We start from the raw sequence: 22653 nt of genomic DNA, 5'->3' as shown, positions 1-22653 counted from the left end.
GCGCATGCGCGCTACTGCCTGGAGGACTAATCACAATAGAAATCGGCGGATTAGCTGCGCATAGCGGTCAGAACGTAGGTACGCCACTTCCGCTTTCGGGCGCGCATGCGCGCTGCTGCCTGGAGGCTTAATCACAAAAGAGATCGGCGGATTAGCTGCGCAGAGCGGTCAGAACGTAGGTACGATACTTCCGCTTTCCGGCACGCATGCGCGCTACTGCCTGGAGGACTTATCACAATAGAGATTGGCGGATTAGCTGCGCAGAGCGGTCAGAACGTAGACACGCCACTTCCGCTTCTAGGCGCGCATGCGCGCTACTGCCTGGAGGACTAATCACAGTAAAGATTGGCTGATTAGCTGCGCGGAGTGGTCAGAACGGATGTTCGCCTCTTCCGCTTCTTGGCGCGCATGCGTCATGCTGCCTGTGTCACCAAGCGCAGGCAGCGGCAGTTCCGCGGATTGGCCACGCGGTGGCAGCTGAGACCGCGGGTAGAGCTCATCCGATGCGATCGGAGCAGCTCCCCAGCCCCGTCCTGGCGTTCCATTTTCTCTTTCTTCTCATGACAAAAGAACACAAAGTTAGAGGAGAAGGGGAAAAACAACAGAAAAAAAGACGAAGAAAAGCAAGGAAAACTTCTCCAAACCCAGAGAACCTGTGCTAAGTGCTTATGAATGTCTGTTAAAAAAATCCAATTGATGATGTCATACATTTTTTTCTTGCCAGCATCTGTTACATTGTTTTCAAATACTCACATGCTAAAACCCAACTACCGAGCCAACGTAATGATTATGAAAAGAAAGCATATTAGCAGAAAGCACGGAGCCATTTTCATGTTCTCAGACTCTGACTTGTACTGATTTTAAAGCATTTATTTACAAATGCCTTTCTCCGTCTCTAATTTTTATATTTGACTTTTTTAAATTCAATAAAATGCATAGTTTCAGATAGTATCAGGCCCTAACAAGTCTACATGCAATTACACAGAACCCCATTATGGAAAAGGGCATCAGCTTGAGGCATTCCCAGAGCTGCAGTACATGGTCAGCCTACAAACATTAACTTAGAGTTGAAGGAAGCATTCTAGAAACAAGGTGGCAGACGAAAAGGAGTGCACATCCACCCCTTCAACAGCAACTCAAAGAACAGAAAATGTCTTGAAGTTATACATCACACTAGCAGTATCTCTTGCAAATAGAGATTCATATTAGTTGTATTCAATTTGCATTACTTACTGAGAGCTTTGTAGAAGAAAAAGGGGAAGGGGGGGGGGAAGGAAAAATACATTTCCTTTAAACGTTATCTGTTTCAAGGCATGTACCAGCCTCATACTTCAAAAGCATTAAAAAAAAAAAAAGAAAGCATAACCTCCTCCAGCGTTATGCATATTTGGTCTAGAGAGCAGGCAGCACAGCTCTGTATGATAAAGAACTTTGGTCATAAGCACCAAGCTCCTGAGGTCCGACCAAACCAACCAAACATGCCTACAGACAGAGAGAATGCTTAAGTAGGACAGCCAGGAAAAACATCTAACACCGCATCTGATTTGCAGCCTTACCATTTGTTTTTGGAAATCCAGAGACCTTCTTGTTCGCTCCATCTCTGGCCCATGAAGCCCGAGTCTGCCATTTGCTGGAAGTTCTTGTAACCATACATTACAGAAGTTAGATTAGACTGCATTTTAGGAAGGCATTGCGTGAGATCAAAAATAGTGCCTCGCCGAGCGAGAAGGTATGGACTAAAGAAGAACGGCTTAATTCCTAACGAACAAAGTTAATTCCTCCTTTCCAGATTACTCAGAGGACTGTCATGGTTTTGTGATTTTCGGTTATTGGTATTCCACATCATAACATCATGTAGTGGACATACCTAGTTCAGAAGAGAAGGACTACTACAGTCCCCACGGTACTTTGCTCCTTTGTTACCATTTTCCAGCCAGAGGGAAAAGATAGAAGCTCGCAGTATAAGAACTTGCAGATCACGAGACCTTGTCCCTTTTTCCGCCATCTCTCGTCTTGGCAGCACCTCGCTCTCCAGCCGTCTTATCGTCGGTAGTAGAGTAAGGCCTACCTTGACTTTGGGACATTCTCTCTCTCTGTGTTGGATTTATCAGCTTAAATTGTAATTATATTGTATTATAGTGTGTTGTTTTGCATTCCGATATTTTATTTAGTAAATTAGTTTGTTTCTCCTCAGATTGTTGCCGCTGTTCTTTGCTCTCAGGGCCATCTCCCTACCCTTTTCCCCTTTCCCCTTTTCCCGGGGCGTGGGCCCTTGGGTCCCCCGTCCCCTTTGTCACGGAATCGGGCCTAACGCCCATAAACCGTTGACAAGGACTAACGTGAAGCAGGACTAGCAGAACACAGGGACACTTTAGCGTGATCTGCAAGTTATCATGGGACATCACACGAGAACCGTTTCAATTCTAGAATCTGTCCAAACCAGTACAACAGCAGGGCTGCATCCCAGGCTACAACCCCCTCCATCTCTTCCCGCAATGCTGCTTGGAAGAGCCGACACAACAGATATTCTTCTCTTGGACTGGATGCACAGTTACGCTGCGTGAAGACGACCAAACCCAGGAACTTTGCGGACTTGCGTCGAGGCGTCTGAGAAATCAGCTTGCCCAAGTATGCTGGGTTAGTCTAAAACAAGAAGAAAAACCACTTGCTGCATCCGGAAGATGCTTGAAAACGCCTTTCTTTCTAAACTGGCCTTACTGCTCCAACCCCACTTCCCTATTTTGCTGCCTGGCTACCTCTACGCACTCTGAGAACGATGGCACTTTTTGCCACCAGCATCTGCCCTCCAAGAGCTGGAGCCTCCTTCAGAACTGAGCTTTACTGCTACGCTTCAGATTTTACACCGGCTCAAGCCTAGCGCCATGCTATTCAAGGCCAAATGAAAAGCTGAGCAGAACTTCAGCTCGAATCAAAAAAGGCACCACTGCATTGGCAACACCGTTGTTTGTTGTGAAATTAATTGTCAGCAAAGGGAGAGGGGGCTTCTAAAAGTCAGAGAACAGTGAGTGGCCTGAGTATGTTTCCTGCTCTGCAATCACCTCCCCCTCGGTTACAGCATCCAAAATAGGAGAAATTGAAATGTGCAAGTTGTGGTTCGATTAGTCACCAAATGAGCAACAAAACAGTTCCCAAAGCCTTCCAACGCTCAGCCTGCTGCCCGCATTGGGTCAGTGCAGTTTGGTGTGGGCTTTCTTTCCTTCTCTAGGAGCGCTACACACTGCTGCCACACTACACAACGGGGAAAGATTTGTACGCGCACAGTGTGCTTACCCGTTCGGGCAACTGATCACTGAAGCTGGGTTCCAGGGCACTCCGGGACAGGTGGCCTTCCGTTGCTCGAGCAGCACCCGGACAAGGATCGGCAGGGGAGCAGGCGGCGCTGTTTTTCCTCCCCCATCGGTCTGTTGGAAATACCCAAATACTTGATCAGGACGGTATCTCTGATCAAAGCAGATTTTATTCCCAATTGCAGTGGCAGGCGTCCTGCGAGCAGGAGCGCCCGCAGAAAACAGCGTCCCATCTTCTACACTGTATTACCCGACGCTGATCTTTTCCTCCCCCGGTTCCTCACTGGCTGAGTACTTCAGGTTCACAAGTCTTTCCGACGCTCCACTAAACATACGGGCACTGGCTAAACATAAATTATTGCTAGCTAAGCGTGTACGTTGCTGGTTATTTCACTTCTAACGTTGGCTCACTCAACACTCGGCCGTTATTTCTGGACACCTGCTCGTCCATCCTCGCATCGACAGAAGTTCGGAAGGAGGACAGAGGGGGATATCTGGATGCCTGCCTGCCTGTTGCATCCCAACCTAGCCACGGAGCGAGGCAATCCAGCCTTGTGTGGAGGCCTTGGCTTCTCTGACGTTTGACGAGTCTGTTTTCGCTTTGCTGAGGGTCTCTTACCCAAACCATATAGCCTTACAGCATGCTCTCTAGTCCATAATACTGTACCTACACTATACGCAACTATTGCAGTTTCACAAGTGACAGTTAGTCACATAACTCAACAGCTGTATTTCTAAAATATGTTACTGAAATCCATGCTATTTCTACTTTTTCAAACTAGCTCTGTCTAAGGACAGGTTACAAAATACGTTGCGCTCTCCTTCTTCAGATCAGTTCCCTCTTTCCGATATCCAATGCAGAAACAACATCCTGTTCCTACAAGTCTGGCCCGACGCGTTTTCCTGCTCGCCTCCCACCGCTCCGCTGCAGGATTTCTGATGTCTCCCTGCGGAGCCACGGAGCAGTTCTCGCGCCCCCCCACCCCCCCCCCCCCCCGCCTTCCCTCACGACAGCTCCGCGATCTCTGCTGCCCTCCTCTGGCCGCCGGGCGGTACTGCAGGCACCGCCCGAGCGTGCTGCCTGCGTTGGGACAGTGCACTTTGGCGTGGGTTTTCTTTCCTGCTCTAGGAGCACTACACACCGCTGCCACGCTACGCAACGGGGGAAGATCTGTATGCGTACGCTGCGCTTACCCATTCGGGCAACCGGTCACCGAAGCTGGGTTCCGAGGCATTACAGAACGCACGGCTTTCCGTTGCTCAAGCAGCATCCGGGCAAGGATCGGCAGGTGAGCAGGCAGCGATGCTTCTTCCCCCATCGGTCTGGCACGATACGTTTTCCTGCTCGCTTCCCGCTCCGTTGTACAATTTCTGCGGAAGAAAATCGTACAACGGAGCCCCGGAGCGGTTCTCGCTTCGCTCCCCCCCCCACCCCGCCTCCCGCGACAGCTCCGCGGTCTCTGCTGCCCACCGCTGGCCGCCGAGCGGTACTGCAGGCAGCGCCCGCGCGGGCACGGGACCGCCTGCCGACGCGGCCACGGGCCGACAACATGGCTGCGCCGCGTGCGCGTGGCTGCTTACCTACAGCACGCGGCGGGGCGCCCGGAGCCGAGAGGCACTGCGACGTGAAGGAGCTCGGTTGCCTGGGACGGGCAGGTTGGAAGAGCCCGTTCAGCAGCTCCTAGGAAAGCCGGTCGCGTGCTGCTAGGGGTGACCCCGGAGCCGCTCCACACCAGCACCAAAAGCAGTCCGTGTTCCCGGGGCGGGCTTGGGTGTAAAACCGCCCGAGGAAACAGGCGAGGGGCATCCTGGATTGGAAGCGGGGGGAGAATATCGCTGATCCGACAATCCAAGCACCCTCTGCTCTCCCGCACGTCAGCGCCTCGGAGAACCGCGTGCCGCTTATACGTTCTCGGGCGCATGCACACTGCCGCCTGGAGGACTAAGCACACTAGAGATTGGTGGATTAGCTGCGCAGAGCGACCACAACGGACACGCTCCACTTCCGCATGCCTGCGCGCATGCGTCCTGCTGCCTGCCGCACCAAACCCAGACAGCGGCACTGCCGCGGATTGACCACGCGGTGGCAGCACAGACCGCAGAAACAACTTCTCCCATGCCTTTCACGCGGCCCGTACCATGGTCCCCAGCCTTCCCCTCTCGCTTGCTTCTTAGAACAGGACAAGAACACAACGTTAGAACAGGAGGGGATGAAGAAGGGGTGGGAGGGGCGGGGGAAACGAAGAAAAACCGAGGAAAACGCCTCCAAGCCCAAGAAACCTGTGCTAAGTGCTTATGATTATCTGTTAAGGAAAGTAATAAAAAATATTGAATTGATGGTGTCATGTGTTTTTGGTTTTTTTTTTTTCCATTTTTGCCAGCATCCACTGCTTTTAAGTATTTTCACGCTACAATTTATTTACCAAGCAAATTTAACAATAATAAAATGAAGGCACATTTGCGGATATCACATGGCCACATTAGCCTTCTCTCAGCCTCTGTCTTGTTAATATTTGAATTTGTTTACAAACGTCTTTCCCACACTACAAGTTTTATTCCTAGCTTTTTTGAATAATTGAAATGCAATAAACTGGTAGTTTTAGGCCCTAGCAAATCTACAAGCAGTCACTGCTGAAATCTGCAGTTTTGAGGTTTGCATGGACCATTACATTGTTTCCAGAAAGAATAACCAACTACAGTATTCCACCTAAATTTACGGACACAATAGAATTTCTTCACCTGCATAGACATTATCTATGCCTCACAGCTGCCTCTTGCAAGGCAACCCCAGAGTTGTGCAGGGCATGCTGCAACCATGCCAGAGCCCTCTGTGGTGCCATTGCATGCAGTGGGTGTACACATGGATGCATGTGCTGCCCGTACCTCTTCTATGCTTTCTTGAGGATTCAATTACTGCTAGTTTTTGTTGATTTTTAAGATTAAGGTATAATAATTTGTTAGAGTCATTAGGGTTATGATTAATGTTACTTTCTGGGTTAAGAATATCCTTATTTTAATGATTGTTTTTTGCATTACAATTAGAACTCATGTTACTTTTACAATGAAACTTCTACTATTATTTTTATTGCTCCTTTTGGGGTTAGATGTATTTTTAGCATCAGGTTAAGGGTTAGGTTAAGAGTCGCACTGTAGGTTAATACAATTATCTGTAGAGCTCCTATTAAGTTTGGGGTTTGGGTCAAGGTAAATAATGCTGCCTCCCAGCACATCTGGCCCCACCAGTGCCATCCAACTCCCTGCTAATCAGGTCCCCCAGTGCCATCCACTTCTAGGCTCTAGAAAACAAGGAGAGATCTGAGGAACCGAGCACAGCAGTACAACCTGACTGGATCGCTTTTACGTAGAACAGCAGTCCTTTAGGGTTGGATACTCCCACGAAAAGTGCATTGCCTGAGCAACACAGAGGAAGGCAATGGGAAGGAACAGGGCAAAGAAAGTAGTACACCCAGGGAAAGCAGGGAAAAGGTGAGAGGAAAACAAGAGGCAGCCTGTAGGGCACTCTGAAGTGTAGTAACGAGCTCTGGAAGCATTACATTGTGCCACACTACGTAATGGGTGAATGTTGGTCTGTGTACATTGCCCTTACCTCTTTAGGCAACCAGCAGCCAAAGTTGGGTTCTGAGGCAGTCCTGGAAATGCAGCTTTTCATTGCTGAGCAGCAGCTGGGCAAGGATCAGCAGATGATCAGGCTCTTCTCCCACCCCCCCACCCCGTATCAGTGAGATGCAGTTTCCTGCTACTTTCCCCTGCTTTCTGCTGTATCCAGAAAGAGCCACAAAGCTCTGTGTAGTTCTTGCATCACTCAGGAGCACCACAGATCTCCGCTGACACCAGTTGAATGCAATACAATAAAGGGACTGCCCTGGACATGCAGGGCACATGCAGGGTAGTGCCTCTTTTGCAAGCATGTACTGTACCGCTCCTGTCTCAGAGCAACATGGCTGCATCCCGCACATGTTGCTGCTTACTACCAGCCCTGTAGCTGCTAACAACAGACAAGAAGTCTGGGGGACTCAGCAACTTTTTCATCTCGGCCTTCTCTGATAGCTGCTTCTCACCCAGCCCTCAAATGTTTGGGAGGCTAGGAAGGGATTGGGGAAGTAGCCCCCCCTGCCCCCCCCCACCATGAGCAAAGATCAGCTTGTGGACCACCTGAGGAACCTGAACATCCACAAGTCTATGGGCCCCAATGAGATGCATCACAGAGTCCTGAGGGAATTAGCTGATGTCATCACTAAGGCACTCTCAAGGATATTTGAGAAGTCATGGCAATAGGGTGAAGTCCCCAGTGAGCAGAAAAAAAGATGACATCACACTCATTTTTAAGGGTAAAAAGGATGACCCTGGGAACTACTGACCTGTCAGTCTCAGCTCTGTGAGAGAGAAGCATCATGAAGCAAATCCTCCTGGAAGCTATGCTAAGGCACACAAAGCAGAGAGGTGATACGGGAGAACTAATACAGCTTCACCAAGGACAAATCCTGCTTGAACAACCTAGTGGCCTTCTTTGATGGTGTCACTGCATCAGTGGACAAGGGAAGAGATGCTGATGGCATCTATCTGGACTTCACGAGATGGATTTGATGGGCGGATTGTTCAGTGGTTGAAGAACTGGCTGCCAATTCAAGTCCAGAGAGAGGTGGTCAGTGGCTCAGTGTCTGGATGGAGATCTGTGATGAGTGGTGTCCCCCAGGAGGTGAGTGCTGGGGCCGATACTCTTTAATATCTTCATCAGTGACATCAACAGTGGAGTCGAGTGCACCCTCAGCAAGTTCGCTGATGACACCAAGCTGTGGGATATGGTTGACACACCAGAGGGACAGGACACCATCCAGAGGGACCTAGACAGGCTTGAGCAGCATGCCCAGGCAAACCTCGTGAGGTTCAACAAATTCAAGTGCAGCGTCTTGCACCTGGGTCTAGACAACCCCTATTATCAATACAAGCTGGAGGATGAAAGCATTAGTGTAGTCCTGCCCCAAAAGACTTGAGGGCACTTCATGGACAGAAAGCTGGATGTGAGACCAGCAATGTGCCCTCACAGCCCAGAAACTCAACGATATCCTGGGCTGCATGAAAACAAAAAAAAAAAAAAAAAGCACTGACAGCAGGTCAAGGGAGGTGATCTCACCTCTCTACTCTGTGCAGAGGAGGCCTCACCTGGAGTACTGCCTCCAGATATGGAGTCCTCAGTACAGGAGAGACATAGACCTGTTGGAGCATGTCCAGAGAAGGGCCATGAATATGAACCGAGGGATGAAACCCCTCTCCTATGAGGACAGGCTGGGAGAGCTGGGGCTGTTCAGCCTAGAGAAGAGAAGGCTGCGAGGCGACCTGAGAGCAGCCTTTCAATATCTGAATGGGAGCTACAGGAAAGAAGGGGGCAGACCCTTTAGCAGGGTCTGTGGTGATAGAACAAGGGGAAATGGTTTCAAAGATAAAGATGGAAAATTTAGGTTAGCTATAAGGAAAAAGTCTTTACAGTGAGGGTGATGAGGCACCGGAACAGGTTGTACAGAGATGCAGTGGATGCCCCATCCCTGGAGACTTTCAAGGGAAGGCCGGATCAAGCCCTGGGCATCCTGATCTAGCTGTGGATGTCCCTATTCATCACAGGTGATTTGGACTAGATGACCACTAAAGATCCCTTCCAACTCCAAGGATTCTTTGATAAGATGCCCAAAACCATGAGACAGTGATATGAGAGAGGTCGATGGTCAGGGTGCGATCAGGGCAGGCAGGGAAGCCTACATGTATAATGGCTCCTGGGAAACTCACTGAGTACTCCAGTCAGGATGATCCCCCCTGGGATATTCCACATCAGTTACAGAGCTGCTCCATGCCAGTCTAAATATTCAGCAGACCAGGGGCCTCACTTCTTCAAGCTGTTGGGTCCCACAGCTGCAGAGCTTGCTATTTAACGGTGGTCAGGGGATGGGAGGGAGAAGGGTAGGGGTTCAATCATACAGATAAGGAACCTAATAGTGTCCCCTGAAGATTGGGATGGAGATTTCTGGGGTAATCTTAACTATAGAGGTCCAGAAGAGGACAATCTTTTGTTTCCCATAAATCCCTCTGAAGATGAAGGCAGACCTGCTGTTAAAGCAGGAAGAACCGTAGGAGCCTAGGGTGGTCAGCCACAATGTACTATGAGAACTATCCCCTGGGATCCCTTATCACTGACAAATTTGCAAGAGAGATATAGCAGAGAACCAGATGAAACTGTAACAGAATACTCCTGGCAAGTACACTTGAGTGGTGGAGACTATATCATGCCAAGAGAGGATGAAGAAAACAGCCTCTGGGTTCTGGGAGCTTTCTCAAGCTTAGGTCCCAGCCTGGTAGATGCACCTCACTCCACTACCAGCCATGTAGCTTATTGGGCTGGGAGAATAGACCCCCACGGAGCAAGGTGAACCCCTTGTAATCCTCATTCAATCTTTAAGCGAGCTTCCCACAGACATCACAAAACCTGCCTGCATACAAGCAATGCACAAATGAGTGGTTCATGACATTCTGTAATATGCTCCAGTAGATTTCACAGTGCTTAAATCACTTAGAGGAGCCTCTGCTATCTTTAAACCCCATCAAACTGCAAAATGGAATGAGATCAAGAGAGACATAGAACATAATCCTGTACATGGTAACTACATACAGAATACCCTTAAACAACTCTCTGCATGGGCAGAATTAATGCATGGCATTGTTAGTTACAGTTGTGAAGCGGGCTGCGACAATGTGCAGCAGAGTTTAAAGCCCCAGGGTGATCATCAGCTGAGACCCATGAAACGGAATAGATGCTCAACCACAAGGAAATGAATTTTAAAAGGTGCAAACAAAATCTCAAGAATGCAGAATCCCTTTATGGAAGAGGGCATTAGCTCTAGGCATTCCCAGAGCTGCAATACATAGTCAGCTTACTAGCATTATCTTGTGTCTGATTGAAGCATTCCAGAAACAAGGCAGTAGTGGAAAAAAAAAAAAAGGAACATCAACCCCTTCAACAGCACTTGAAAGAATAGGAGATAATCTCTTCATCTCCCTTAGAGAAAAAGGGAAGGGCACTGTAAGGACATGCATAGCAGTTATAACTGCTTTAAACCAGTTTCAGATCCCCCTAGAAAGGCAGAGATCACAATCCTGTTATAAAGAAGGAATCACTTACCCCTTCCTGAGGACCAGGGTTCACCCAACACTCCAAAGGAGGCAGTCTCCAGGGAGAGATGCTTCCCTTCCAGCTACTAACCCTTAACTGAGGTTAGGGAAGGGTGGAGCCAGGCTCAACCCCATCTGGTCCCACAGGTGAATTGCTTCCACTTGTGCTCCCAGGGCTGGCTACACCCCTTCACCAGGTACTCAGTCACCAGTTCAGGCTGTGACCTGACAGATCCCATACAGGCATGAAGCAGAAGAAATAGAAAGAGTAATGACCAGTAGGCAACTGAGTCTGCCTGTCTGGCAAAGGGATGTTTATTAATGGATGAGCTACAATGGCCCACATATTGATTCCAGTCTATCCTCAAATACAATTGGTGAAATTCCTAATAGATAGGGGGGCACAAATTTCAATACTAACACAGCAAGATGCAGGCAGTCACCACACAAAGCTGCGGTTTTGAGTTTTGTGTGGACCATTACATTGTTTCCACAAAGATTAATGAATGCTGCAGTCTTCCACCTCAGTTTACAAATACAAAAAATAATTCACCTGCATAGAAAGAATCAATGCCTCAGAACAGGAAAGCACAGAACCAGAAAACAGAAAAAACAGTAATTTGGTAGTTTTTTTGTAATGAAGCAGAGGTAGAGAAGCTTAAAGAGACAGTGTCAACTACTGTAAGCTTCAAACTTCGTTTTATTATTAAGCAGAGCATTCACAGACATTAAGATTTCTAAAACAACAGAAAGTCAGGAGAGCCAACATTTTTCGAAAACCACAAAGCCATGCTCATTTGAAACTAGTGTTACAATCCTTTTAGTTCTCTAAATTTACTGAAATACACAATACAGAACTGTGTAGGCATCATGAAAAATGACATTCTATGCCTTGTTGTGGCTAAAACATCCTAGGGTATTATAGGTAAGGGAAAGGAGAATATCAGGATTTTGCATACAGACCTTTTAAGCTTGATGCTGCCTCTTAAAGGAAAGAGCAGCTGGCTGAGATCATACCAGCAAAACCAAGGCTTATTTTCTTCTCTCTATCCCCATGCCTTAAAGGTTCCCTGCATACTAGAACAGTCAGTGTAAAGGAAGCATCTCTCTCATTTGGTATCACGTTACAGTTTAACCTAGCAATTAGGTAATCATTATACAGTCATTTGCTCACTCCGTCTGCTTCCGAGTGGGATAGAGGAGAGAATGATGTTAAAAAAAAAAAACAAAGCACAACTTAAGAATTAATATTAAAATATTTACTGCAATAGAAGAAATGAAAAGCAATAGTAGTTATGACCGTACATATGTATATTGATGTATATAACAAGTGAAGAACAAGTTACTGCTCAGTTACTGAAGCTCAAGTTACCATCCCCTAACTAATACCCAGCTAGCACCTAAGCAACAAGTAAGAGCCTAATGAGCTCCCACTCCCTTTAGAACTCCTCCCACATGATGTCACATGGTACAGAATATCTTTTTGTCTAGTTTAAGTCAGCTATCCTGATCCCGTTCCCTCCCAGCTCCTTAGAGCCTTTGCTGTGAACGGCCTTAGCTCTGTACAATACTGCTTAGGAGCAACTATTAACATCAGCATGTTATCAATGTCTTTTTTTTTTTCCTAGAAAAACATAGCATTACAGCAGACACTCTGAAGAATCCAATTCTGTCCAAAAGCTAAGACAATATCCCCTCCCTAATCCACACCATGCACATCAGGTCACCATTTCTACACAGCTTAACTAATTACTATAATCTATCTTATATTTATATACACATAATATCCCCATGTTCTACAGACTATCTATGTAAACCATCCACAGCACTGATTTAGTTCATAACCGTAACGCAATAAAAAAGCACAACGACAGCAAAGTAGCAAGATCCTAGGCTACAGCTAATAAGGTTTTACTCAAAGGTAACAGCTCAGGCACAAAAACAAGAGAAAGAAGCTGTCTACGTACCTTCAGTACACAGAAACCTTCAGAGAGATCCCCTTGCCTCTACTACCAACCCCTACATGAGGTCTGGGAAGGGGTGCATCCTGGCTCCACCCCTCCTGGTCACTCAGGTACATTGTGTGCACCTGAGCTCCCCTGAGCTGGCCCTGCCTTCCCACCAGGTGCTCAATCACCGGTTCAAACCGTGACTTAGCATTTCTGCTACAACTCAACATATCTGACCAAAGCTGCAGCAGCTGCATGACAATAGTACCTTAGAAAGAAAAGACCTGTCAAGAATGTTGAATTGTGCTATTTGGTAATTTAATTAATTAGACCAGGAGAAATCACCTCCCAGCCAATCAGATGCCAACAAGACCATCCACTCCTACAGCCCCATAAAGCCTTCCCAAGGAGTCTCCAACAGCCCCCCATTTAACTCCTGGGCACCCCAGAACACTCCCATGGAACACAGTACCACCCTAATGTGCCCCAGAGGTCTTTTAGGGCCCCACAGTCACCTCTAGAGATACCAAGACATGCCTCAGAACTACTTAGTGTGTCACCCAATGGACTCTCAGGCTCCCCAGTGGACTCCCAGAGCCTGTCTGTGACCCTTCGCACACCCTACAGTCTTCCCACTGTGTCCTAGAGGCTTCCAAGGCTGACATGCTCTGGGACAGCCTACTATACTCCCTGAGCTCCCTCAGTTTGCTCTAGGGTTCCTCAGAAGCTTTCCAGCATACCCTACTGCAGTCCAAGCATGCCCCAGGATGCTCTGGGCTGCACCAGACTGCTCCCTGGGCCAGGGCACCCCAGGGAGCACTGAGAACCTCTCGGTGCAGTCTGCGGTGCCATAGCATATGGCAGGTGTACATGTGGGTGTGCATACTGCCCATACCTCTCCAGGCACCCAGCAGCCTGTCAGCAAAGTCAGGTCTGGGGCACTGCCATGAATGGGGTTTTCCATTGCTGTACTACATTGTGGATAAGTGGGAGCATGCAACGAAGCTGTGTTCTTTCCATGGTGTAGGACGGGGTTCATTTTCCAGCCCATTTCGTGTCTTTTCTGCATGGCTCCCATGCCACCCAATAGACCCGCCCCCATCCCTGCACCATGCAAGAGTATCTTTCCTACTGTGCCTGCACGGAGCAGGAGCTGCAGTACAGAATTGCATTCAGCTGGGAACAGCAGCGATCGCAGCAGCACTAACACACAGTGTCAGACACGGCAATGAGCCAGTCGGATATCACGGGGTGCCTAGGGACTGCTGGGAGCCAAAGTGGATATTTCCCTGGGCTCACCCCCACGTGAATATGCAGAAGGTGAAGAAAACTAGCACACTTAGAGTGGGGAAGAGTGCTGGGAACAGAGGTGCTTGACATGCTTGGTCATCCCAACCTTGAGTGGTCAGCCTGTAGATAGAATTTTTATCTGCTTGTACACATGCTTGTTACTGCCCGGAGGACTAATCAACATAGATATTGGTGGACTTGCAGCACAGAGCATTTAGAACTAAGATTTACCACTTCTGTGTTTCTTTCCACATGCGTCATACTAACTGGCGGCGCAGAGCGGTTAAAATAAATATTCACCACTTCTACTTTTCCGGGTACATGCGCAGTACAACAAGGAGGCCCTATTATCATTGAGATTGTTGGAAAGATGGCACAGAACGCTCAGAGCAAAGACTGTCCACTTCTGGGATTCCAAACAGATGCGTATTAGAGCCTGAATGACCTATTACCAGAGATGGGCAACATAGAGCGGAAACAGTACAATGACGCGCTGTGCAGCTCCGGGTGCGCTCTGTGGTGCTCCACGGGGCAATGAGGGCATCGAGGGAGTCCAGAAAACCTGGAGCGCTCCCAGAGCTCCTCGCACCCTCACCGGCCCATAAGGCCGCCTGGGACTTGGCCGACCCCGGTGCAGTTTCGCGCTTTGGCCACGCGGTGGCAGCAGAGACCGAGGAAAGCGCTTCGCCGATAGGGCTGCGGGGGCGCGCAGCACAGCCTCGGACGTTCGGTTCTCTTTTTTTCCTTTGATTTCAGGTAAACACAAAGTTGGAAGTGTGGGGGGAAAAAAAAAAGAGGAGGCAAAGAAAGGAAATATTTTCTAAGGCCAGGAAACCTTTGTTAATTGCTTATGAATATCTGTATAAATAATGATTTAACTGATGTTGCGTTTTTCTTTATCAGCATCTGTTACATTTATTTAAATATTCATGCACTAAAATCAAACTACCAGGCAAATTTAATTATAATGAAATGAAAGCACGTTAGCAGAAAGCACAGGGCTCTACTGACATTTTTTCAGCCTCTGAATGCTTATATTTTCAATGTATTTTTTTACAAATGCCTTTGTTGTGTTAAAAAATGCCACAAATAAAGCTCAGATTACTGCAAATGTATGTCGTAGTTCTGCTTATAACGATGGGGATTTGCAGGGTGATTAAAGGTGCTTTGCAAAAATCAAATGATCGTAACAGTATGGGAACTGCTGAGTCACAGCTTGAACCATTGATTGAGCGCCTGGGGAAAAGACCTGGTCAGCCTTGGGAGCACAGGTGAAGGTGATTCACTGTGTGACCGGAAGGGGGTGGAGCAAGGCGCCATCTCTCTTAGACCTCATTTAATGGCTGACTGCCACTAAGAAAGGATCTCTTGCTGGAGATCCTTCCTCTGGGGAGCTTCTCTTGTGAACCTTGATCCTCGGAGATAGGTGAGTAATCTTCCCTTATAATGTCTTTCGATTGAGCTAGCTGCTCTGTTGTTGCATCTCTTTTTGTAGCACCTTTCTATTGTGTTGATTTTTCTGATTGTGGCACTAACCTAATCAGGTAGGAAGATGAAACATTATTATTAGAGTGGTAAAAAAAAATGTGCTTGGAAGCCTTAACAAAGAAGAGGAGCCTGTTGCACTAGGTGAAGTGTGCATGCGGAGTAAGTGGTACTACTGCTGTCCTGAAGATCTTTCCATCCCCTTTTCAGGGCACCTGCCTTGCTTGTGTTTTCCTTGAGGCAGGTCTGGCTGGCTGAAGTGTGTGTGCAGTGCTCAAATCTGCTGTTAGGCATGTAGCAGGTCCCACCTGAGACATACAAACAACTAGGAGTGTCTGGGACTATTGTGCTATTTGGAACTGGTGCGGAAGGGCTCTGTTTTCTCTCTGCCTTCCTAGCAGCTCTTTGTCCCACCGCAGGTACGCGCTTATGCTCTGTGCTAGTCCTTATTTCTATGCTGTACCTTGGCTTTCAGGTTGGTCTCTTTTTTTATCTGCATTTTATGATGTGGCTCTCTTCTTACTATGGATGATGTAGAGATTTGACTGAGGCTGTAGGCAACCTTAGCTATTTGTGTGGGGGTGCTGCTCTGGAGGACCTTGAGGCAATTACATTTGTAGGAGTTGGAGTACACTGTTGAAGGTGAGGCCCCTGCAGCCTGGCTTATGTGTAGTGGTGCTCCTGCCTGTTGTCATAATTAAATGCAGGAGAAGCAGAAGGTCAGTGAAGCAGGAAGGGGTTGGAGGTAATGTTCTGGGATAATCACTTTAAGGACTTCACAAACGCATGCATCAAGGGCTTTTCAGTTTCAGGTACAGCAGAACACGAAAGTGATTCCAGTGCATAGGCTTGGGTTCCAGGCTGCTTTGGCCTGGGCCCAGGGAAGTCTCTCAGGTGCTCTGGAGGACATAGTCAAGCCTGGAACATAAGCTCAGGTGCCCTAGAACACTCCCATGGGACTCAGTGCCCTCTAATGTGCCCCAGAGGTCTTGCAGTGCCCCCACAATCAGCTCTAGAGATACCTAAACATATCCCTGAGCTATTGAGCAAGCATTAGGGACACATCCCAGAGCACGCTACAGCCCTTTCACAGCTCCTCGGTGTGCTCTAGAGTTCTTTACTGGTTACCCAGTGTGTCCCACTGGACTCCAAGGACTTCCCAGTGCATTTGATAACATCCCAATGTACCCTCAGAGCCCCCAGGGTCATGCTAAAGGTTTTGCAGCGTACACCAGAGACCTCCCTGAGCCATCCAGTGTACTCCAGGGAACACTGATGGACTCACAGAGCCTGTCTGTGTCCGCTAGTGTGCTTCCCACTGTGTCTTAGAGGCTTCCAAGGATGCCAGGGTGGAATATGGGGCTCCCTACAATATTCTCTGAGCTCCAGAGTGTGCTTTAGAGTGCCCTATATGTTTTCCAGTGTACCCTACTGTAGTCCAAGCACACCCCAGTATACTGTGGGCCACATTAGGCGGCTGCCTGGGCCACTGTAGGGCATCCTAGGGTGCACTGAGAACCTCTGGTGCCATCACATAAAGTGGGTGTATATGTGGATGTGTATTCTGGCCTTACCTCTTTGGGCACCCAGCAGCTGATCAGGGCACTGAGCGAAATGTGGCTTTCCGTTGCTGCGCAGTGTACGGGTATGTAGAGGCACGCGACGAATTGGCGTTCTTTTCCCCCGTGTCAGTTGCACGGCGTACGCTTTCCTGCCCGTTTCTCGTCTTTTCTGCGTGTAGAGACGCCTGCAGTACCGAATTAGCTACAGCTGGCGGCAGCACCGAGGGCCGCAACGCTAGAGCGCATGCGCGGATCTGGGGCCGACACCTGTGGATCCGTGTCGGCGATGAGCCAATCGGGTGCCGCGGGGCGCGCAGGTGCAGCTGGAGGCGGAATGGACGGCTGTTGTTGCTGGCTGGGGCGCCTTAATACCGAAGGAGGCGGCGGGCAGTGGAGGAGAGAATAGCGCTGGAGGCTGTCGGTGCGAGAAGAGGTTCCTCGCTTTAGCCTAGAGCAGTTAAAGCAAAAAGATGTAATTTTTAAATGTTCGGGCGCGCGTGTTACTGTCTGGAGACCATAGGCAGTGGCGGATTCGCAGCGCTTGGCGGTTGGAGAAACGAGGCGCTACTTCCGCGGAAGTATTTCCGTTCGTGCTGCTTTCGTGCCTTTTCCGAGCTGTTCCTGCTGCTGCTGTGAAGGAGGTCAGAGGAAGCCTAAGCGTTGCTGCCGTTCCTGTACCGCGCTTTTGTAGTAGGGGGCACGAGAGCGACGAGAGTCTGCATTACTTCTTTTAATCACCAGGCGGTAGTAGTGAGTCCATTTGCTCCATGCAGTGCCTGTAGTACTGTTCTCTTATTTGGTTGCGTCTTTTTCTCCAGCAGGGGGCAGCAGCGTTCAGTGAGCTATCGGCCCCCCTGAAAGAGTTCGGTCCCGTTCAGTGAGAGCTCTCACGGCTAGATTCATGAATAGTGCTGTTTATTGAAGGAACAGATTGCAGATTCTTTTGGACTTCCAGTGGTGAATACGCTGTCTGCAGAGCACATGCAGGTTCCAAAACTGAATAATACAGCTGACTGCAAGCACCTTAAATTAAGGAATAACTATAGTCATTTCTGAGTGTCCTAGGGAAGCACTGGGTATAATCAAGTGTGTAAATCTGGCCCAGTAGGCATTCCAGCGGGGGGGACAGAGAGGATCAGCCCATTGACTGATCCCAGAAGTCAGCAATGTCCTGACTTGTCTGCAGTGGTATCTTCCCTAAAATTCCTACACTCTGAAGTCATTTTTATAGTATTTCCTTGCTTTCAGGTGGAGCTTGAGTGACTCTAGTCATACATCTGTTGCGATTGGTGTAAAATTGCCTCACTTTACTTGTAAAGGTATAGGCTAAAATATTCAGAGCATTTGTTTAGCTGAATTGGGGGCTCCAGACCTGGAGGCAGAACTGCAGATGGGGCCTCCTCACAAGGCCCATGTAGAGAGGGACAATCACCTTCCTTGCCCTACTGGCCACCACTCTTCTGATACAGCCCAGGATAATGTTGGCCTTCCAGGCTGCAAGTGCACTCTGCTGGCTCATGTTAAGTTTTTCATCCACCAGGACCCTTAAGTCCCTGCAGGGCTACTCTCAAGGAGCTTTTCTCACAGACTGTATACATATCTGGACTTGCTCTGACCCAAGTGCAACACCACATACTTGAATTCATTGAACCTCATGTTTACGTGGGCCCACTTTTCAAGTTTGTCTAGATTGCTTTGGATGGCATCTCTTCCTTTTGCTGCATCAACTGCACCCCTCAGCTTGGTGTCACTTGCAAACTTGCGAGGATGCATTCAATCCCATCATCTGTGTAGGTGATCAAGATGTTAAAGAGTGCTAGTCCCAGGACAGACCCCTGGGGAATACCGCTCACTGCTGGCCTCTACCTGGATGTAGAGCCATTTACCACAATCCTATGGCTGCAACATTCCAGCCAATTCCTTATCCACCAAATAGTCCACCCTTTGAATCATATCTCTGCAATTTAGAGATAAGGATGTGGTGTGGGACCCTATATCAAAGGCTTTTGCAGAAGCCCAGGTGAATGACATCAGCTGCCCTCCCTTTGTCCACCAGTGCTGTCACTCCATCATAGAAGGCGACCGGATGGGTCAGGCATGATCTGCCTTTGGTGAAGCCATGCTGCTTGTCTTATGTCACCCCCTTATCCCTCATGTGCCTTAACATCTCGCCCAGGAGGGTCTGTTCCATGCTCTTCCCAGGCACAGAGGTGATGCTCACCAGCCTGTAGTTCCCCAGCTCTTCCTTTCTCCCTTTCTTAAAAATGAGAGTGATGTTTCCCTTCTTCCAGTCGCCAGTGACTTTAACTGCCATGACTTGCAAGTGATGGAGCAAAATGGTGCAGGGCAGGAATGCTTGGGAATGCACTGGAGTCTCTTGGTTATGCACTGAGAGGAGGGGATTGGAGACAATGTCATCACTGTCTCTTAATTAGAAATAATTACATTAATGAATATATGGGGAGGGAGTAAGGAGAGCCCAACTGCTACATAGGAGTTATCAGTAATGAGGTATTAATGTGTCATGTCTTCCCTTATAAATCAAAACACTGATTGAAAAATTAAATGGCTCCTAATAATGTCACTTGAATAAACTGTACCCTTCTTTTTCTCTGCTTGGATCAAAAGTGGTCTGTGAGATTTCTGACCCAGCTTTGCAGCTGTCATAAATACTCTCATCCACTATATAAAATTACTGTATCTTATAACTTGTGTCCTTCATATTAAAATTCCTTCAGCTGGACTTTCTTCTTCTTTTGATAGCTTGTCACTAAAGATATGAGTCTGGAATTGGCATGTAGATGAGACAGAAGGATATAGTATGGTAGAAGTTAGTCTATGTTCACTCTTTATCAAGCAACAATAAATTCAGAATGTTTCTTATTTAACAGCCCAGCTGCAAGGAAAAGCTCTAAATTAGACTTTGCGTTATCTCTGACTTGAAAAGCAGCCATGACACAAATTTACGAGAAGCCAAGTTTTATTAATTCCAGGGCTCAATGTTTCTGAAAAGAAATTACTAACAGAAAATGAGCAGAATATATTCTTGCTTTACTTTGACAAAAGTGTTGTACATTCCCTTATTTTGTGTATAGTTTTTCCCCCCCAGCAATGCTAAATATTTTTAAAAGGTATGACTGAGGGCTTGTTCATTCAGTAGTATTATTTGTGTGGTAATTATGGAACAACAAACAAGTGCTCTGGAGAAGTGAACTACTCACATTTTCAACAGGTAAGTCCTTGTGAAGTCTGGACCTGGTGCCAAAATTAAGAATGAAAAAAGGAGTATTAATTTGTCTGTTTGTTCTTCCCATCTGCTGTTATTGGTAAAACCCTTGGATCTCACCTAGGAGGCAAACTAACCCAAGATGCACTATGTCACAAGTCCTATGTAGACATCCCAAGCTAATCTTGAGCAGCCTCTTCTAATTCACCCTTTGGTTCTCTGTGCAAGATACCAACTGATTAGGTACACTTTTGACAGATGACTGAGCATGGAGAGGAGACAGAATTGAGCCTTTGGAGATCTTTCTCAACCTTATATGTGTATGATCCTGTGATTACTGAGAACAGCTCCTGAACTATAATGAGAACATGTTGGATATTCTCATCCTTGAACAGCTGAAATGCTTCAGAAATGCGTGCTAGAAGCAAAGCTGTGCCAGGTAGAATGGAGGTATTTCAGTGCTAATGTTCCTGACAAGAGCGTGTTTGAGTGTGTTGGCTTCATAAGGCTTTCATGTCTCCTGTATTACTTACCCAGCAAACTATAGTCAGTGTTGGTGGGGTTTCCCACCATAAATACCAGTGCTCAAGAGGAAGCTGAAAAAGTTGATCGCCTGGTTCAGTGAGAAGTGAGTTAGCATTGTGGGAATTCCTCACACCCTTCCTCACATCTGCTTCTACTTGAAGAACATCTGAATGCAGCCAGGCTATGCAATAACAACCCAGAAGCTGGGAACTGTTCGGTCTGTTCCAAATGTGGAACAATTTAAAGAAGTCTTGGCTGTCTGCAAGAGAGACTGAAGGAACAAGGAGGGAAATGTTCAATATAAGACTAAAATGAATTTTTTAGCATTTTGGAATTTATTCTCCCAGTTTTGGCTCCCAGGAAAGCTTTCTCCAGAGGGTAGATATACCACAAGGAGTTCATCCTATAATTTGAGCAATTGTGGAAAAACATTTCCATAATCTAATTACAGAAGTTTTATGTTCTCTCCTCATGCAGCATAACCTCAACTTGTAAGAGCTAGGTTTAGGCCTTTCCCCCAAGAACAAGTCACAGAAACAATGTCGAACTGGGAGCACTTCAGTAGCAGTCTTGCCTCGTTATTTTTCCTTGCATTTATGACTTGTATTTAGCTTAAAATGTACTATTTCTTTACCTTATCTGGTAAGGGACTGAATGTGAACTTGTTTATCTGATTTATGACCCAGATTGGACAAAAATAAATTGCCTGTCTCAACAGGCTTCGCTTTTCCCTTTTAAAATATATATATATTGTTTGCCTCTGCGTATATGAAAATTACAGGAAATTTAATTAAACTCTTCTGCTACAAGGCTTCTCTACCCAGTACTGGCAAAGGTAGTGAGGTGGCCTGGATTGCAGCAGACATAAGTAACTAGTACATAACAGCTTCTCTCTGTGGTCAGTAACACGGCAGCTAGTTGTACGTACAGACATTTATGAAATAATTAGTCTAGGTTTGAAGGCAGCCATTCTGGGATTAACAGAATAGCTTGCTGGCAAGGAATCAGACAGTCTGAGGGATCCTCCCATTTGGCACTCTACTTTCAGTAACTGGTGAGAAAGGAGCTGAATGCAGAGGAAGTGATAAGTTCTGAATGTCACTGTATCCTACTATTTTGTTTCTTTAAGCCTGAACAGTGGAAAAAATACTCAAATGTCCAAATGGATCTGATTTACAGGTGAAGCAGAGGGGGATATTTCTGTGGCTTTGCATTTGCTATGAAAAGGTATCTGGGAGGTAGAATTTGCCTCCAAAACCAAAAAGAACAAGGACTTATCACTGTTTATGTCTCAGCTATTGCACTTGTTTTTATTCTGTGAGGTGCACCTTATTCCCCTGTCAATTACGTATGACTTGTATATGCTTTTAAAAGAACCCACCAGATTTGAACTTTAAAGCTGAATTTGCTGAAGTTAATGCTCCACTAGCAGTGGTCCTTCACAGATGCAAACTCACGAATGTAAGTGTGTGTGTGTGGTCTTCTCTAGGACTACAATGGACAGCATTCAAACTACAAATGATTTGTGGAAATCTCCACATTAGACTTCTCAAGGAGGCCTGATCGTAAGAGCAAAAATACTCAACAAGCAAAGCACAAGATGTTTAAAAAAAAAAAACTGCATAAAGTTAAGATAGACCCTGCATAACACCTGAGAGTGTGGCAGTGTTGAAATACTCCATCACCCCTCCAGTAAGATGGAAAGACAGTATTAGAAAATTGTTTCAGAGGCTGATGACACAGGATCAATATTTAGTCACAATGAAGTGTTTACAAAAGCTTCCAGTGGATAGGATTATCATCTGCTAATTAACTTCCAGACTATTTAATGAAGCAATGGCATGGATGTAGATCTGGTGGGAGCAAGGATGTGCAGAGAGGTGCATTCAAGCCCTTAGGGTAGGATTATGGCTTGAAATATGACCTCCCACTGTATCCGTTATGGCACCCCAGTGGTTAATAGGAGCTCTCTTTGTCCAGGGGTTGCTGTGGAGACTGTTCCTGTACCTCAGGAAGCAGGGACAAGAGAAGTTTCCTGTTTTGAAGAAGGTTTAATAACTATTTTCCTCCAATCAAGGCAGCAGATGCCTGGGCAGGAAATAGAGAACACAGCTGCCAGCCCTGCTCCAGGT

General features: G+C 47.2%; 2 protein-coding genes across 8 annotated transcripts in view; one reads left to right on the top strand and one right to left on the bottom strand.

Moving 5' to 3' along the window:
* Positions 2209–16963, bottom strand: LOC110405031. Its single transcript, XM_021409931.1, has 5 exons — positions 16783–16963; positions 4890–5259; positions 4503–4679; positions 3292–3422; positions 2209–2643 (listed from the first exon to the last, which is right to left on the bottom strand). Exons 2-4 carry the CDS (start codon positions 5228–5230, stop codon positions 3308–3310), a joined length of 633 nt encoding a protein of 210 aa, XP_021265606.1. The 5' UTR covers positions 5231–5259; positions 16783–16963; the 3' UTR covers positions 2209–2643; positions 3292–3307.
* The window catches only part of FGD5 (FYVE, RhoGEF and PH domain containing 5), a 113684-nt gene continuing 105559 nt past the window's right edge, over positions 14529–22653 (top strand). For 3 of the 7 annotated variants that reach the window (XM_021409896.1, XM_021409895.1, XM_021409903.1), the window contains exon 1: positions 16963–22651. In XM_021409896.1, the coding sequence (XP_021265571.1) occupies positions 22441–22651 (211 nt within the window). In that variant the 5' untranslated portion in view covers positions 16963–22440. Of the gene's footprint in view, positions 15150–15404; positions 22652–22653 lie in introns of those variants that run through there. The other 4 variants (XM_021409897.1, XM_021409898.1, XM_021409894.1 and 1 more) reach the window with 4 other exon arrangements.

The sequence above is a fragment of the Numida meleagris genome, chromosome 11 (assembly GCF_002078875.1).
Source record: "Numida meleagris isolate 19003 breed g44 Domestic line chromosome 11, NumMel1.0, whole genome shotgun sequence".
Taxonomy (NCBI): Eukaryota; Metazoa; Chordata; class Aves; order Galliformes; family Numididae; genus Numida; species Numida meleagris.
This window is presented reverse-complemented; position numbering and strand designations above follow the sequence as displayed.